The 16,865-nt window shown below is 44.8% G+C and overlaps 1 protein-coding gene across 1 annotated transcript in view; it reads left to right on the forward strand.

The window, feature by feature from the left end:
• NCSTN (nicastrin) overlaps positions 1-11,986 on the forward strand; it is a gene marked incomplete at its 5' end in the record, with an annotated part of 15,516 nt that extends 3,530 nt beyond the window's left edge. The window contains 13 exons of the mRNA XM_010174099.2: positions 1,167-1,312; positions 1,950-2,100; positions 2,576-2,685; positions 3,504-3,656; positions 5,081-5,185; positions 5,437-5,514; positions 5,660-5,829; positions 7,075-7,177; positions 7,459-7,554; positions 8,647-8,734; positions 8,872-9,023; positions 9,398-9,610; positions 11,623-11,986. Of these exons, the coding sequence (XP_010172401.1) occupies positions 1,167-1,312; positions 1,950-2,100; positions 2,576-2,685; positions 3,504-3,656; positions 5,081-5,185; positions 5,437-5,514; positions 5,660-5,829; positions 7,075-7,177; positions 7,459-7,554; positions 8,647-8,734; positions 8,872-9,023; positions 9,398-9,610; positions 11,623-11,745 (1,688 nt within the window). The remainder of the gene's footprint in view (positions 1-1,166; positions 1,313-1,949; positions 2,101-2,575; positions 2,686-3,503; positions 3,657-5,080; positions 5,186-5,436; positions 5,515-5,659; positions 5,830-7,074; positions 7,178-7,458; positions 7,555-8,646; positions 8,735-8,871; positions 9,024-9,397; positions 9,611-11,622) is intronic.
• Between the last annotated feature and the right edge of the window lie 4,879 nt (positions 11,987-16,865).

A 16,865-nucleotide genomic window follows, 5' to 3' on the forward strand; every position in this document is an offset into this window, starting at 1 on the left:
AAACCGGGTCCCGCGGGCCAACCCCCCCCCCCCCCTGCCACATCTTCCTGCCATTCCCTCTGCGCCTGGCATTCGTTGGTGGCCAGAGAGAAGAGATCAGCGCCTGCCCCTCCTCTTCCCCTTGGGAGGAAGTTCTAGACCCCCAGGAGATCTCCTCTCAGTCTCCTCTTCTCCAGGCTGAAAAACCCAAGTGCCTTCAGCCTCTCCTCACACCCTTCCCCTCTAAACCCTTGCCAATGTTGTGTCCCTCCTCTGGACACTCTCCAGCAGCTTTAGATCCTTTTTCTCCTGTGGTGCCCAAACTGCCCCCAGTGCTGGAGATGAGACCACCCCACTGCAGAGCAGAGTGGGACGATCCCCTCCCTCACCCAGCTCGCAGTGCAGCATTTTAGTGTCACTAAAGTGTAAAACCTGACAGAGGGTTGTTGTAACTTTTTTCTTTAACACATGAAACTTTGTCCACACGTGATCATTCAAACATCTTGTGTTTGGGTAGATGGATGGACTGTGTGTTAACCTCTCTGGCTGGGCCAGTCCCTACTTTTTCAAACAACATTCTGAATTCCCCCTGTGGTTTCAGTTAGGTTTTCATTTCACTAATATTTTTTTATTGCACTTTGAGGGGAAAAATTGCTACACTTTATAGTTCGCACAAAGCTTTCTGCTCTGAAAGATGCCGTGTACGCTCCTGAGATGCGTTTGCTGTGCTGGCATTTGTCCTGAATCTGCTTTTATGCTGTTATTTAGGTGTTAAAATGATTTTGGCACTTTCCAGATACCTTAGGGCTACTTCCAGCACATGATAAACTCAAAAAACATGGGTTTGTATGTTCCTCCTTTTGAAGTAGAATGTTTCTCTCTGTATGTTCCCTCCACTCTCTCAGCATGTGATAAATGCTCGCTGAGCGCTCATGCCAGCCTCCTGGCACGTGATGGCTTTGAGCACGTATGTTTCTCATCCTCTCTGCATGACACAGAGCTCTGTCTCTGCCACTTTGCCACATGCAGTGACCATCTCCATCTCTCCAAGCTTTTATCAGCTGGTTCCTCAACCCATAATGGTGCTTATTGTGTATTTGCTGCTATTTTCTCAGCAGGTCTTACCTCTCCTGCAGTCTGTTATTTTCTTTGCAGGTTCAAATTTACCTATTTCTTTCTCTTTTCAGGTGTTTATTCCAAAGATTATGGCCCTCAGTTTGCACATTGCAATAAAACTGTGTGGAATCCTGTAGGGAGTGGACTTTCCTATGAGGATTTTGACTTCCCCATTTTTCTTCTTGAAGATGCCAATGAGACACAAGTTATTAAACAGGTATTGTTTAATATTATTAATATTTTAGGTATTTTAGGCTGAAAGAGTTGGGGCTGTTCAGCCTGGAGAAGAGAAGGCTCCGGGGAGATCTTATAGCGGCCTTCCAGTACCTGAAGGGGCTCCAGGAAGGCTGGGGAGGGACTTTTCATAAGGACAACTAATGACAAAACAAGGGGAAATGGGTTTAAGCTGAAAGAGGGGAGGTTTAGATGAGATATTAGGAAGAAGTTCTTCACTGTGAGGGTGGTGAGACACTGGAACAGGTTGGCCAGAGAAGCTGTGGCTGCTCCTCCCTGGAAGTGTTCTCGGCCAGGCTGGATGAGGCTTTGAGCAACCTGGTCTAGTGGAAGGTGTCCCTGCTGCTGGCAGGGGGGTTGGGACTGGATGATTTTTAAGGTCCCTTCCAACCCAAACCATTCTATGATTCTATTGCACTTCCTCGATGAGTAGGAGAAGGGAATTGCTGCACAGGTCAGGAAAAGTGGCAGAAGTTTTGTTTTCTCTCAAGATTAAATGTTGAAATCTACAGTATGTTCCGATTTTATACGCAGTACACAGCGGGGTTACAGAAAAGCTAAGTCTTGTGATGATTTTTATTTCTTTATGATTTATTTATGATTTTTATTTCTCATTTCAGTGTTATCAAGACCATAATGTCCCTCGTGATGGATCTGGCCCTGAGTACCCTCTCTGTGCCATGCAGCTTTTTTCCCACATGCACGCTGTCACCAGCACCGTTACCTGCATGAGACGCAGCTCCATCCAAAGCACCTTCAGCATTAATCCAGGTGAGCAGATTCCTCTTTCTTTATCATGATATGGGATAAAGCTGCTGGTAAAAATCCCAGTTGTGCAAAAGAAAGAAAATATGAGTTTCCCTAAAGGCTTCCTTGCCAACTGAACCTTTTCAGAAGAAATTATTGAAGTGGTTTTGGGCTGTTGCTTGTTGTCAGTTTAGAAAATAATATGTAGAAGAGATGCTGGCTGAGAAAAGCACCTAAATACCTGCTACATAGATCATCAAGAATGACCCTGAGATTACTGCCCCGTTAGACTGTGTCTGTGTGAAGTGAAACCCTGGTCCTGGTGAATATTTTGCCTCTGACTTTCCTGAGGGGGGGAAGGGGGGCAGGACTTCACCCCTGCTGAGCACTTTATTCCTCTGATAGAACCACTGGTGAGCTACAGCTGACCAGAAAGCTCATTTCTCACTTGTCACTGCTGTAGTCTCAACTCAAACAATGGTTTTTTTCCACTTTCTAGAGGTTGTATGTGATCCTCTTCTTGATTACAACGTCTGGAGCACCTTGCAACCTATCAATTCCTCTGGAAAAGTTGATCCCAACAAGGAAGTTATTATTGTCGCTACACGAGTAGGTACCTCTTAACCTTGCTTTGTAGAGCATGGACTGGAAGGATTCTAGGAAGATGTGAGCTTTGAATCTCATAGGAATATACTTCTCACATATATTTTCATTTCTTCCCATGTTCTAAACCTTTTAGATCTGCCTGGCTTGTTGTGTTTCTGCAAGTAAGAGCCTTTTAGTTGGTGGCTTTACCTATTGTTTCAGTATAAAAACATCTGCATTTTGTTTCCTTCTGTCTTGTTCATGTGAGACTTTTTTTTTCAGCATTTAATTCACTGATGGAACCAGACAAGTAGAAATAGTTCATGTGTTTGTTATGCTTTTCTAAGATATTTCATGCCCTTAAAATGTGTTGCAGAGGGAGACAAGCATGGTTGGCTCATCTGGATTTTTTTTTGCAGGGGGATGGAGGCTGAATCACGTGGAGTTTTTGTTGTGTCAGAGCTGAGAAAGAAGTTCACTTCCCTGTCTAGCAGTCTGGTTTACAGTTATTTTACACCCTCTGGAGAAGCAACTTCCAAACTCCATTTTGTCACTGTCTCAGACCCTCCTGCTGAACAGTGATGCTGTTAGAATTGTGACAGTCTTGATAATCTCAGTTTACAGGTCAGGGCTGAGGGGGTGGTGGCAGTGGCAGGGCTTTAAGGCCTCAGGACTGTCACAACCATGCCAGGAATATTTTAAATTTCATTAAGCAAAGTGCTTTGTTCTTCCCTTATCAGTAGGATGAGTGAGATAAGAGAGAGGTGATAGATTTGTTTTCCCAATACAATATTCCTCTGTCTGTGTGCACATTTTTTTACACCTCCTGTTGGTGTTTACAGATTGACAGTCATTCCTTCTTCTGGAACATTGCACCTGGGGCAGAGAGTGCTGTCTCTTCTTTTGTGACCCACTTGGCTGCTGCTGAAGCCCTTCATAAAGCCTCAGATATTCAGTTGCTGCCAAGGAATATAATGTTCACCTTCTTCCAAGGGGTAAGAACAGCGGCATCACTTGGCTATTTGGCTTGTTCTGAGTTAGTAAATCAGCCCTTGACTCCCTGCAAATGAACTTTTCCCCTTGTCTTTGTGCAGAATCATTTATCTGCATCCCCACACCTTGCTTCTCTCTGCACCCCCAGTGAGACCAAGATCTTAATTGCATTGGGATAACAACAGCAGATGGAGCTTCCACTGGGGCAACCCATATTCTGCCCCACAGTTCATTCTGGATGAACAATTCAAACTTTGCTTTCCCTCCTGTCTCTTCCCAGTGTGCTTGTCTCTATCTCTGTTCTCTACCTCACGCCCCCCCTCAATGGCCAAGCTTTAAATTCTGACATGAAGCCCAGAAAAGGCTAGATTAAAAATATATGTGTTGACAGCAGCAAAATATAGCTCATTTCCGAGAGCCCAGCACTGGAGTTGGCAGCTGTGGAAAAACAGAACAAGCTTGTGGAGGAGTGCCTGATGGCCAACAGCTGATGTTCCCCCTCAAGGCATCTACATTGATGGCTTCTTTTGTGCAGCTTTGTGAAACTGGCTCCCACAGCCCCATGCTGAGGCCATGTGATTCCCTTCATTCACCCTCCTCAGCACATAGAGTCAGAATTTCCCTGGGGGAGATGGGCCATACAGCACTATGGAGCCCACATTCTCTGTCCTGCTCCCAGGATGTAGGAGGAATGATAAGACTTGGCTGTAAATTAGTCAAGGGGGAAGTCTGATGACTGACTGACTTCATTGCCCTTCTCTGTCACTGGGCATTCTCTCCTTAGGGGCAGCTTTTCTTCCCCAGGCAGTGCTCAGCTTCTTGCAGCTCTCCTGACAAATTCAATTCTGTCATCTAGCCTTTCCCTCCCTTTTTTTTTTTTTTCCAGGGAAACAGACATCTCTCCTTTCAAGAAATCTTCCTGTGTTTAATTTCTAGAATGGAGAATTGCCCTTACCCTTGATTTGCTGTCCTCCTTACCAAAAAAAAACCCAAAGAGGATTACTTTTGCCAGAGTAAAGGCTGCATTAATGCCTCCTCTGCTGTTGCTCACAATAACAGTATCCTGCTAGATATTGGTGCTCAATGAAGTCTGACTTTGCCTCTGTGCCTTTCTTGCTTGTGGAATTCTATAACTGTCCCCTGTTTTTTGGGGGTTTTTTTTAACTCTTTGCCTTCATTTCTATCCTTTGCTCCATCCCTTCCTGCAATAACTTTTATCTTTGGAGACAAGCACAATGGAATATTTACTTGGGTCTTTTGGTGCGTGCCAGACTATTAGCACCTTCAGAAATACTTGGTGTAGTAGTTGGCCCTTGAACTCTTGGTTTTGTTCCACTTCAGCCTCTCAAATATTGCTGTTACTTGATCCAGGCAGTTAACTGTATGTGATTCATGTCTGACTTTTTGTTTGTTTGTTTAATTGCAGGAGACCTTTGATTACATTGGCAGCTCAAGAATGGTGTATGATATGGAAAAAGACAAGTTTCCTCTCAGCTTGAACAACATTCATTCATTTGTGGAGTTGAATCAGGTGTGGGATAAGTTAGAAGACCTTTTTATTCCCTTTTTCTCTGTGATAATTTAGCTGTGGTTTTCCCAGCCAGTCTTTCACTGGTTTTGATTTTATTTTATTTGTTTTCCCTGGACTGGAATTCATAGAATCATTTTGTTTGGAAAAGACCTTTAAGTTTATCAAGTCCAAGTGTACTATGCTCTGCAAGACTCAACAATGTCCAGTCATGTACTTACAGTGGTTTTTGGTTTTGTTTTTGTTTCTTGAAGGTGGCTCTGAGGAATGACTCAGTTTTATGGATGCACACAGACCCCGTCTCTCGGATGAATGAATCTGTTGAAGGAGAGGTAATAAAAAGCAATCTGTAGTCATTCATCTAACCAAAATCTTGTGGGATCTTCAGCACATTGCAGATGATCAGGATTTTAACCTTTCTAGAGAAATTAAACATCCAAAAGAACAACAGAACCATGCCATTTTCTCCTCTTTCAGGTTAGAAACTTGCTGGATATTCTGAGTATCAGCAGCCTGGGAGCAAACGTGACTTTGCAAGAAGCTGGATTTTCACAACCTCTTCCTCCATCTTCCTTCCAGCGTTTCCTTCGTGCCAGGCACATCCCTGGAGTGGTTTTAACTGACCACAGGACTGCTTTCCAGAACAGGTACTTCACCAGGGATTGAGGGGCACAAACTGGTCCCTGGCCAAAGGCAGCAAAGCCAGCAGAGGGCATCTGAGCTCCTGCAAGGCCTGGGCCAGGGGTGTGCTGCTCTAACATACATGTAGAGCTGCAGTCCAGGGGGAGTGGAGGAGCAAACATGTGCCATGTAATTGAACAAGCGCAACATAATTATTCTGACAACCGAAAGAAATCCAGTTTTGTACAGAAAATGTTCCCCACAGCTGGCTGGAAGCCAGAGGTGAGCAAATGGCAACTGAGCGTGCCTAAGCCTCATCTGTTCTTCCAGAAGCTAGCTGCTTTTTTTTTTTTTTGCCTTTTTTTTTTCCCTTTTTTAATATAGCTTTCTGTTTGCAATGGCAGAAAGCCCCAGGCATTGGAAAGGGTACTTTCATTCACCCCACATGACCTTACTACAGCATGTTCCTTTGGGATCCTCTGCTCCTCTTCAACTTTAAAAGTGGAAATGTGGGGTAGAGGACAGACATATGCCTCTCCCCTCTTCCCTAAATTCTTCAAATTCTCTTTTTCCCTTCATCTTCTATCCTTCTCTGCTCTTTCTGAGAATCTCTGTAGTAATCAAGGGGAAGTAGTTTCCCTTTCACCTCTAAATCTGCACTGCTCTAAAGGAGTAAGAAGAGCTGGGGTGGAGGAAAGCACAACTCACTGCTGCACAACCCATCTTCAGAGTGGGAGGGAGGATCAGTCCCAGGTTGGCTGGGAGTCTCAGCTGCATAGACCATGCACTGGGCTTTCAGCCCAATTCCCAGTTCAGCTGTGTGTGCTGCAGACACAGCCTCGGTGTAAATCTCTCATCGAGATCACTTGGAATTCCTCACCGCCTTCAAGATGAGGCATTAATAAAAATCCACTGGCACGACTTACATCAAAAGCTCTTTTTCCCAGGAGACCTTCTGCATGGGTTTGTCCTTACCTCAGTTTCTCTACCCATTTAATAGATTGGGCTGTCGCCCACCTGAAAGCTAATCACAGCTTGTAAATTGCTTGGAGATCCTCAGATGGGAGAAGCTGTGGAAGGGCCAAGTTAATTATAAAGCCTCATTAAATGGTTTAAGGAGCGTGTGGCAGGGCAGTGCTTTGGCAGGGCTGTATCTCTCCTCCCAGGAGACTGCTCCCACTGTTTGCTTTAGGCACACTCTGAATTGAATTCCATGCCTTGTGGTTTCTTTTTGCCCCTCCCCAACCTCTGTTTACCTTCTTCTTTTTCAGATACTACCAGAGCATGTACGACACTCCAGAGAACATCCGGATGCAATACCCAGAGGGACTTAGCCCTGAGGAGACCTTGGAGTATGTCACAGACACAGCCAAGGTTCCTGCTTTGCATTTTCTTTAGCTGCTGCTGTCTGGGGTGGATGAGGCTTTGGGTAGGGGTAGATAAAAGCCAGGGTCATGGGGAAAAGAGGGGAAAAGCTGTTTCCAAACAGGGTAGAAAGAAGGTGGGAGTGTTTTGTACAGTGACAAAGGCAATAGGCACTCAAAAACGAGCACAGTGGATGTGTTTTGATGGATGTGTAGATGCTGGCTTGCTCTCCTTGCTTGTTTTGCTGGATCTGCCTATCTTGATTAACACAGAGCACTCTTCCTTTGCAGTCCCTGGCAGAAGTTGCCACAGTGGTCGCCCGTGCTCTCTACCGACTTGCTGGGGGAGCCAACAACACCTCTGCTATTCAGGCAGATCCAAAAACGGTACGAGCAGATGGAATTGAGTCCCTGGCATCTCTGATGAGCCCTCACGTACTTCCCTTCTGTCTCTGTTTATGTGTGTTTACACAGCATGCTGTCCTGTCTGTCTCCATCAGGGCTTTGCCTTCCCCTCCCTTTTTTCTCCTTCCCCACCACAGCTGAATGAAAAACCTTTCACCTTTCTCTAGTTCCTTGCCTCACCATCTCAGAGCAGACATGAAGCTTCATGAGTCCTCTACAAAAACAGAGCTGCTTTATCCTCATTCCACAAAGCAGAAGGTGAAGCTGAGGTGAAATGGCAATGTGTGCCACAGGGGTCAGCTAAGGAGTCAGCAGACCCAGAATCAAACCCAATTTTCCCAACTCGGGCCTGAATTCTATACGTTTGTGACATAGATCCACTCCTTTGCTGTGCTCTTGGCCCCTGTAGTGAGAAACAGCTGTCAGCCAAATAATATATATTATATAAAATAATCTTGAGAAGTTCTTTCTGCCCCTCAACTCCGCTCTCATAAGGCCCCACCTGGAATACTGCATCCAGTTCTGGAGCCCCCATCACAAGAGAGACCTGGAGCAGTTAGAACAAGTCCAGAGGAGGCCACCAGGATGATGCGAGGGCTGGAGCAGCTCTGCTGTGAGGACAGGCTGAGAGAGTTGGGGCTGTTCAGCCTGGAGAAGAGAAGGCTCCAGGGAGATCTTATAGTGACCTCCCAGTACCTGAAGGGGCTCCAGGAAGGCTGGGGAGGGACTTTTCCTAAGGGCAGTTAATGACAAAACAAGGGGAAATGGGTTGAAGCTGAAAGAGGGGAGGTTTAGATGAGATATTAGGAAGAAGTTCTTCACTGTGAGGGTGATGAGACACTGGAACAGGTTGCCCAAGGAAGTTGTGGCTGCTCCTCCCTGGAAGTGTTGAAGGCCAGGTTGGATGAGGCTTTGAGCAACCTGGTCTAGTGGAAGGGGTCCCTGCTGCTGGCAGGGGGGTTGGGATGATCTTTGAGATCCCTTCCAATCCAAACCATTCTATGATTCTAAGTACAGCTGTCAAGATGCTGGTTTCTCTCTTCATTATGTAAACCAATTTCCATCTCTTTCCAGGTCTCTCGAATGCTTTATGGGTTTCTGATTAAAATGAACAATTCCTGGTTTCAGTCCATCATTAAACCAGATTTAAAAGGAATTCTGGGTAAGAACATCCTAAGGAAGAAGAGCACAGGAATGGGTTTGACCCCATATGTTGCCTGGCAGCTTTCTGAAGTGCCATACAGCATTGTCTGCTTCTGGCCATCTCCCCACCAATCCCATTTCTTTGACTGTTTTCAGGTGATGTTCCTCAACACTACGTGGCTGTTTCCAGCCCTGTGAACACAACCTACCTGGTGCAGTATGTTCTGGCCAACCTTACTGGCACTGTTATTAACCTCACCAAGGAAGAGTGCCTGAACCCTGAAAAAACACCTGACAGTGAAAAAGAGGTCAGTGTCCCTTAGGGTGGGATGATGGGTAAGGACAATCCCCTGCTGATGGCAGGGGATTGGAACTAGATGATCTTTAAGGTCCCTTCCAATCCAAACCATTCTATGATTCTATGACAAATGTGTTGTCCAATTTCATGGTTTCCCACTTTTGAGGAAAGCTTAAAGGTGAGGAATGTTTTCATAATAACACTTGGGAAAACTGAGAAACTCCTTCAAGAGGGAAGCATCTCAATGCCCAAGGGCAGGGGAGGAGTGGGCAGAAGGATCTGTCTTTCTCCCTAGAGACAGAGGTGAGGTTCCAGAACAAGGAGATAAGTCTGGTTATATAGTGGCTGTTTTGCTGTCTCTTACATCCTTGTTTTTCTTTACAGATGTATGAATATGCCTGGGTACAGGGTTCCTTGGACCCTAACTCAACGTCACGAGTCCCCTACTGTGTTCGGTCAACTGTTCGCCTCAGCAAAGCTCTGTCTCCTGCCTTTGAGCTGAGACAATGGGGATCTACAGAGTATTCCACGTGGACAGAGAGTCGGTGGAAAGAGATCCGTGCCCGAATATTTCTGGTAGCCAGCAAGGAGCTAGAGGTGAGTTTATACACGTGTGAAAAAGCAAGTAGAGAGAAAAAAAAACAACCAAAACATGTGGCTCGTTTTGAATAACATCTCCTGACAGCTGGAGAAACAGTTCAGAGTTTGTCACAAGATCTTGTGTCCTGTGTGGGCTTCTCAGTTAAGAACAGCCAGGTTTTGATCCTGGAAAATGAGGTAACCAAGAATATATCACTGGTGATGACTCTCCCACCTCCAGTCATTTGTGGGTTAACAACCTAGTCTCTGAAGCCCAGACAGTGCAGAATAATCAAGAGTCCCTTGAGCAGGCTGAGCTCTGAATAAAAGATAGAAGTGACAGGAATTTTAACCCTTTCCCCAAGCACCAGCAGCCAGTGCATCTGATGGTTCAGGTGATTCGTGTGATCCACAACCCAGATCTTAAACTGCAGTTCAAATCCCCTCTTGACAACACAGAAATAAACATCTTCACAAACAAAAGCTGCTCTTGGTTCAACGTCTCAGATTCTAAGCAGCCTTTAGCTGGGTGTGATGTGGTTTAAGTGCCAGCAGAATAAGGGTTAAGGGGACAGTCACTTTGGGACTCTGTGCCTATCTGGATGCCCTCTGGTTGGTTGGTAATGATGTCATACCCTGGCAGGACAGACTCAGGAGTGCACAGCCCTGTGGTGTCATCATGTGCTGTAGCTCTGAGTCACCCAAAGGCCACACAAACCCAGGCCATTGTCTCTTGGATGGTTATTTGAAAGATGAGCAATTTATTTATGTGGCATTGGGCCTTTTTAATGCTGTCAGGTAAGCACAGTGCCCTGCCTGTGGCTCTTGACCTGTTACAGCCCAGTAGATACTGGTGCTGTGGAGATGTACAGTTTGATCCTCACCATCCCTGAAGTGTTGACCTGATAGAAAATGTATGGAGAGAGTTATAGCAGCACGTGAGTGTGGGAAGTGTTCTGAGATAGCCAGAGGAGACTGGGAACAGCAGTTCTACCATGCAAGGAGAAGGGTTGACAGGAAGCAATCATAGAATCCCAGAATTGCCTCAATTATAAAAGCCCTTGAAGATCATCAAGTCCAACCATGAACCCAACACTGACAAGTGCCCAACTAACCCATGTCCCTCAGCACTATGTCTACATGACTCTTCAATCCCTCCAGGGATGGAAAGGTTGGAAAAGACCTTCAAGATCAAGTCCAACCATCAACCCAACACCACCATGTCCACTAAACCATGTCCTGAAGTGTTATGTCTATGTGTTTTTTGAACATCTCCAGGGATGGGGACTCCACCACTGCCCTGGGCAACCCCTTCCAATGCCCAAGAACCCTTTCAGCAAAGAAATTCTTCCTCACATCCCATCTCAACTGCCCTGGGCACAACTGGAGCCCATTTCCTCTTGTCCTGTCCCTTGGTCCTTGGTTGAACAGACCCACCCCCACCTCTCTCCACCCTCCTTTCAGGGAGTTGGACAGAGCCAGAAGATCTTCCCTCAGCCTCTTTTTCTCCAAGAATCTAACAATGCCTTTTACTAGTTTGTCATTTAGACTTCAAGAAAGGTGCTGAGCAGGAGGTGATCTCAGTTATGCAAAAGCTGTTGACAGATGTTGGTTCTACCAACAGCTGTGCTTCTTGAAGACATTTACAATTCCTTGCTGGAGGAGATGACAGTTCATGCAGGAGCAGCCAAAGTGTTACATTAAATACTTACTCAAAACCTTTGCAAACTGCCTTGACCGCTCTGAAACGCGTCACGTTCTTGATCTTAGCTCATCTTTCATAGCTTTTGCTCTTGATCAATCACTTTTATGTGCAGTGTTGATGAAAAACTGTCCTGATCCTGTCTGGCAGCTGCTTTTGTCTAAATCTTTAAGGTCCTCAGAGTATTTTTTTAATTTCAATGTACGTAATGTTGCAGTAATGAGCTGGTCTGTAGCTTTTTTGACAGATACCCCCCCCCATATTTGATGTAAATTCTGTGAGGTTTGTGTTTGTAACGACAGTCTGAGTGTTTCTCATCCTTTCCTAGATAATCACTTTGGTCCTGGGCATTGCCATTCTGATCATCTCTCTCCTCACCACCTATTTTATCAACGCCAAAGCGGATATACTTTTTAACATCCCACGGGACCCTGGGGCTGTGGCTTATTGAAGAAGATGTTCTTGGAAGGGGGTTTGAGAAGTCTTAGCCCTTGGATTTACAATTGTCAAAGATAAAACTACACTGGAATGCCCTTTTTTCTTTGGATAGAGATGCCAATGGTTCTCTCCAGAGTTTCCATGGTTAAGTTCTGAGGACTGAGCCCTAAAATATAAGAGACTTGCCCAGAAAAACCGTGCCGACCAAGCCCGAAAGAAACCATGACTGAGAATTTCCCAAAGCCTTGGGTTTTTGTTTTTGTTTTTTTTTATTATTTTTTATTTTTTAAATTCATTTTTACTTCTGAGCATCTTGAGAAGATTGGTCCTGCACGCTGCTGAGATGACAACGGGATGGATGTGTTCTCTAAATGAAGGCAAGGGTGGAAAGGGTAAAAAGTGATTTTCTCTGGGATGTAACGTGGACCAGCAGATTTCTGTGATGTCTTAACAGCACAATTAACGTCCAACAGTTGCTGTAAATCTTGTGTTACCCAACAATGCAGGGAGGGCAAATGTTTAACAGTTAATTAGATGTAAAATGTCCTTTATTTTTTTTTTCTTATTTTTTTTTAATGGTGCAATATTTTCTGGGTTTTGTATATATATATATATATATATATAAAAATAGTTCCTTTTAATTAAAAAATAACAAAATCTCCACTTACAAAATTAACCCATCGCCTGTTTTGTCTTAATTGCTGCCAAAAAGGACCAAATTCACTGGGTGTTGCAATATGTTTTGGCCTCGGGGGTGAGAAACAAGAGTTTGTCTGATTTTTGTTGGGGGTTTTGTTGTTGTTTTGGTTGGGTTTTTTTTAAATCACATATTGAAACTTGGAATTCTTTCTCCAGCTGGACAAAAGAAAAACATGGTGCCCTCAGCCAGGCCAGGGGAATTCACTCACTGTTGTTTATTTAGACTGTAAGCTCTCCGAGGCAGGGATGGCTGATCCCTCCCAACGATGTTACCTTGATCTCACTCAATCCCTAGGCACTGGTATAATAAATATGTTTTTCATGAGCATGTTCACACACTTTATTTCCTTCAATCTCATTTCTCGTGCCCAGCAAGCCTGGGCTCTCAGGGCTACAAGTTCTGACTGACCAGGCACTTGGATATTATTTCTTTTGTATGAAAATTCACTTCTTCTTCAACAATCGTGATTTAAAAGTCACCATCGTGCTGTTGTCCAAAGCCAGGAGCTTAAAAAATAGGGAGAAAGGATTAATTCCAGAAATCAGAGCTGACTCTAAGGGCAGTTAATGATAAAACAAGGGGAAATGGGTTTAAGCTGAAAGAGGGGAGGTTTAGATGAGATATTAGGAAGAAGTTCTTCACTGTGAGGGTGGTGAGACACTGGAACAGGTTGGCCAGAGAAGCTGTGGCTGCTTCTCCCTGGAAGTGTTGAAGGCCAGGTTGGATGAGGCTTTGAGCAACCTGGTCTAGTGGAAGGTGTCCCTGCTGCTGGCAGGGGGGTTGGGACTGGATGAGCTTTGAGATCCCTTCCAACCCAAACCATTCTATGATTCTATGACTAGCACTAAAGCAAATATCACGTTCCCTTCCCTAGAGGACAACGAGGGCTTATTGTGTTTAGGTTTTTTTTCTCAACTAGGCCCACACTCTGGAGTTTTGAAAGTAATTCAGACCTTGTACTTGCAGTGCCACCCTGAGGGAGACTTTTTTTTCCCACTTACTAATGCATCCTGCTCTCAGGAAGTTGCTCCTGATACTTGGGTGGAACGTTTCCATGTCTGATTTCTTTTTATTCCTCCTAACGATGCTGAAGAAACTCATATCATAGAATCATTGAATGGTTTGGATTGGAAGGGACCTTAAAGCTCATCCAGTCCCAACCCCCCTGCCAGCAGCAGGGACACCTTCCACTAGACCAGGTTGCTCAAAGCCTCATCCAGCCTGGCCTTCAACACTTCCAGGGAGGAGCAGCCACAGCTTCTCTGGGCAAACTGGGACACTGGCTCACCACCCTCACAGTGAAGAACTTCTTCCTAATATCTCATCTAAACCTCCCCTCTTTCAGCTTCAACCCATTTCCCCTTGTTTTGTCATTAACTGCCCTTATGAAAAGTCCTTCCCCAGCCTTCCTGGAGCCCCTTCAGGTACTGGGAGGCCACTATAAGATCTCCCTGGAGCCTTCTCTTCTCCAGGCTGAACAGCCCCAACTCTCTCAGCCTGTCCTCACAGCAGAGCTCCTCCAGCCCTCATATCTCAATTAACATGGAGATACCTTGTCTTTACAATAAGGATTTTCATAACCTCTAACTCCTCATCTTTAGATTTATTCCCACTTTGCCCAAACAAAATCAGTTCCCCCAAATTATCCAAGCAGAATTTCTGTGCATGAAAGTATTTTGAGTGAGAGGGAGGATCTCAAGATATCATGTGGTCTGGCAGAGAATTTGGTAGAATATGTTTTTTCCTTCCCTAAGGTAAGTTTATGATATTATTTATATTTTTTTTCACATTTCAAACTGCAGATGTTTTAATTCATGGTGGAGCAGGGCCGTGTGGAGAGATGTTGGGATCAGTGACGGCTAATTAGCAAATTTGGTCAATATACAAATATTGGTCCATATACAAATATAATTATTAAGGGTTCTTGATCATTTTTAAAATACATCCTTCCCATACTGCTCTTTCTCTTCCATCTCTCAAATCTGGATTCTGTGCTTGGCTTTGGGTTTGTTGGGGTTTTTTTTCCCCCTGAAGGCTTCTGGTTGGATTTTCCCCCCCTCCCCTCCTTTTTTTCTCCCCCCATACAAACAGAAATAAACCCTTTTACCACTCCCAACTCTATTTTCCACTCCCAGTATTTTCCACTCCCAGGTTTTTTTTCTTCAGAGCTGCTTTCTGGCAAGGAGAACAAACAGCTGTCTCCCTTGTCTGTGCTTCCACCGCTCTAATGGCCAACAGGTCTCCCCTGTGGACAACTGCACTGAACAACCCACCTCTTGGTGCTTGACAAAAGAATGGGAGAAACCAGAGGGAGAAACTGGCAGAGACAACCTCTGTTGTCACATTTTCCCTCTTGCTGCCAACACTGGAGAACACCACAACTCTTCTCTTGACTGTCAGCCTAAAATTTACCCTGAGCCGGGTGTTTGCTTGTCCTTCAAACTCTTTTGGTGCCAACAGTGTGATTGCACGGAGGGGTAAAGAAGAAAAAAGCAGTAGCCAGTGATGTTTCCAGCCCTTTTCATTGTGGGGTTTTTTTTTTACCATGGTCAGGAAATTCGTTTTGCTCAGCTGGTTTTTGATGATGAGGTTTGAGATGTGCAGATCTGAGCTGTCCCTCCCTCCAGGGAATTTGGCCCTTGAGTGGTGGATGAAAGGGGGTGGGGGAGAAATAGGATTGTGGGATTCATCTGGGAAGTCAATGAGCTATGAGAGCAAGTCCTAGTCCCTGGGTTGTGTTTTTTTCTCTGTCCTTCCTCAGGCTGCAGAGGTTTCCCTTCCCCTCGCAGTGTCCTTGGCTCAGTGGTGACACAAACCTTGCTCCTGCCTTGTCACAGGGGTGAGGGGATGCTCTCAAGACCTTGAGGTGCTTGAAATACAAAGGTGTTTTGTGAAAGTGAAGTCAATGTTGGTGAAAGAAGCTGCTTTGTGTGTCCTGGAGAATGAAACCCCAATTTTATACAGAAGCAAGATCGTGTGAAAAGGTCTTACCTTCACCTGCATCCCTCTCCAGCTCGTGAGTTGGGAGGAATCAGGATCTCTGTGACTTTATTAGTCATTTAGTCTCACTCCTGATCTTCAAACAAAGAGCTGGCAGTGGATTTGGGAGTGCTCATTCCCCTCTACTGAGACCAGGAAAAGCCTTTGCTTGCTTTTGTGTACGTCTGCTCAATCACTGCTCCTCTGGGAGCTGCTATCTGCTGCTCTGAGCCCAGAGTTAGTGTCTCAGCCTTCCAAAACCTCCCTTTTAAACCCTCCTTTCCATGCCTTCAGTCTGAGTCCGATTATCTGCAGTAGAGAACCTCTCCCCAGATTAAAAAATGAACCAAGTCCATCTTTTTGTCTCTTTTCCTTTGTAATTTACAGCAGTTTGAGGCTGAGTTGTAGCTCGAGTTCCTCCTGCCCATCCTGGTATAACAGCAGCTGTCCTCAGCTGTTCAAACCTTAAACTTGATAACTCCCCTGACACACTTTTCTCCATCACTCCTGAGATTATGTGCATTAATTAGAGCATCCCTAATGCTAATAAGCAATGGGGAATAAGTGCCTTCTCCATCCATTAATGTGGAAAATAGTTTGAGTGCGGGTATATACGTAGATTTATTTTTATCTTATTTTATTTTATCTTATTTTATTTTATTTTATCTTATTTTTTTATCTTCTTTTATTTTATTTTATGAGAAACAAAAATTACTGAGTTCTGAGGAGCAACTTGCATTTTATTTCGCTGGGTGCTGGTTAAGGTAGAGTCCAAGTTGTGCTGGTTGATGGCTCAAAACCACCTTTGAAGGAGATAATTCCCCTTTTTAAAGCCCATTTGCTTTGATAATTAGAAAAGTTTGCATGGGAAATTATGCAAAACAGATGGAAAGCAAATAACTTTCCTGCTCCTGTGTCTGGTTGTCTTTTGAAGCAGCAGCTCACGGCAGAATAACCCTGGTCTGGGGAAGGGGAAACAGCAAACACCGCTCTCAAGTGTCCTAACTGGTCCAGGAGGACACAGTCCAGCTGGGAAACCATTGACAGGAACGTTCTGGAGATACCTAGATGTTTTGTGGCTTCACCAGCTTTCACCTTGCTGCTGCAGTGATTTCAGATCCTCTCTCAGCTGACAAAGGTTTCTATCTCCCCAAAAAAGCTCAATCCCTTCCAATTCAGCATTGCAACCTAGTGCAGGTCCTGGGAAAATGCTTTCTTCTAACTTCAGGCTTTTCTTCTGACTTCAGACTTTGGCTTGTTACTCCAAAGCACAAGTACTTGAATTTCTTCCAGAACTACTATATTTTGAGGGTTTTTTTTTTACTCTACATCATTCCTGGTCTAACCAGTTCTTCCTGACAGTTATAGGTGCTGGATGGCTTTGAGTTCTGTCCAAGCATTAGTCATTGAGTTCAGCAGATGAGGTGTTTTTTGCTGGTTTAGTGGGACAAGGG

The sequence above is a fragment of the Antrostomus carolinensis genome, unplaced genomic scaffold, assembly GCF_000700745.2.
Source record: "Antrostomus carolinensis isolate BGI_N321 unplaced genomic scaffold, ASM70074v2 scaffold18628, whole genome shotgun sequence".
NCBI lineage: Eukaryota > Metazoa > Chordata > Aves > Caprimulgiformes > Caprimulgidae > Antrostomus > Antrostomus carolinensis.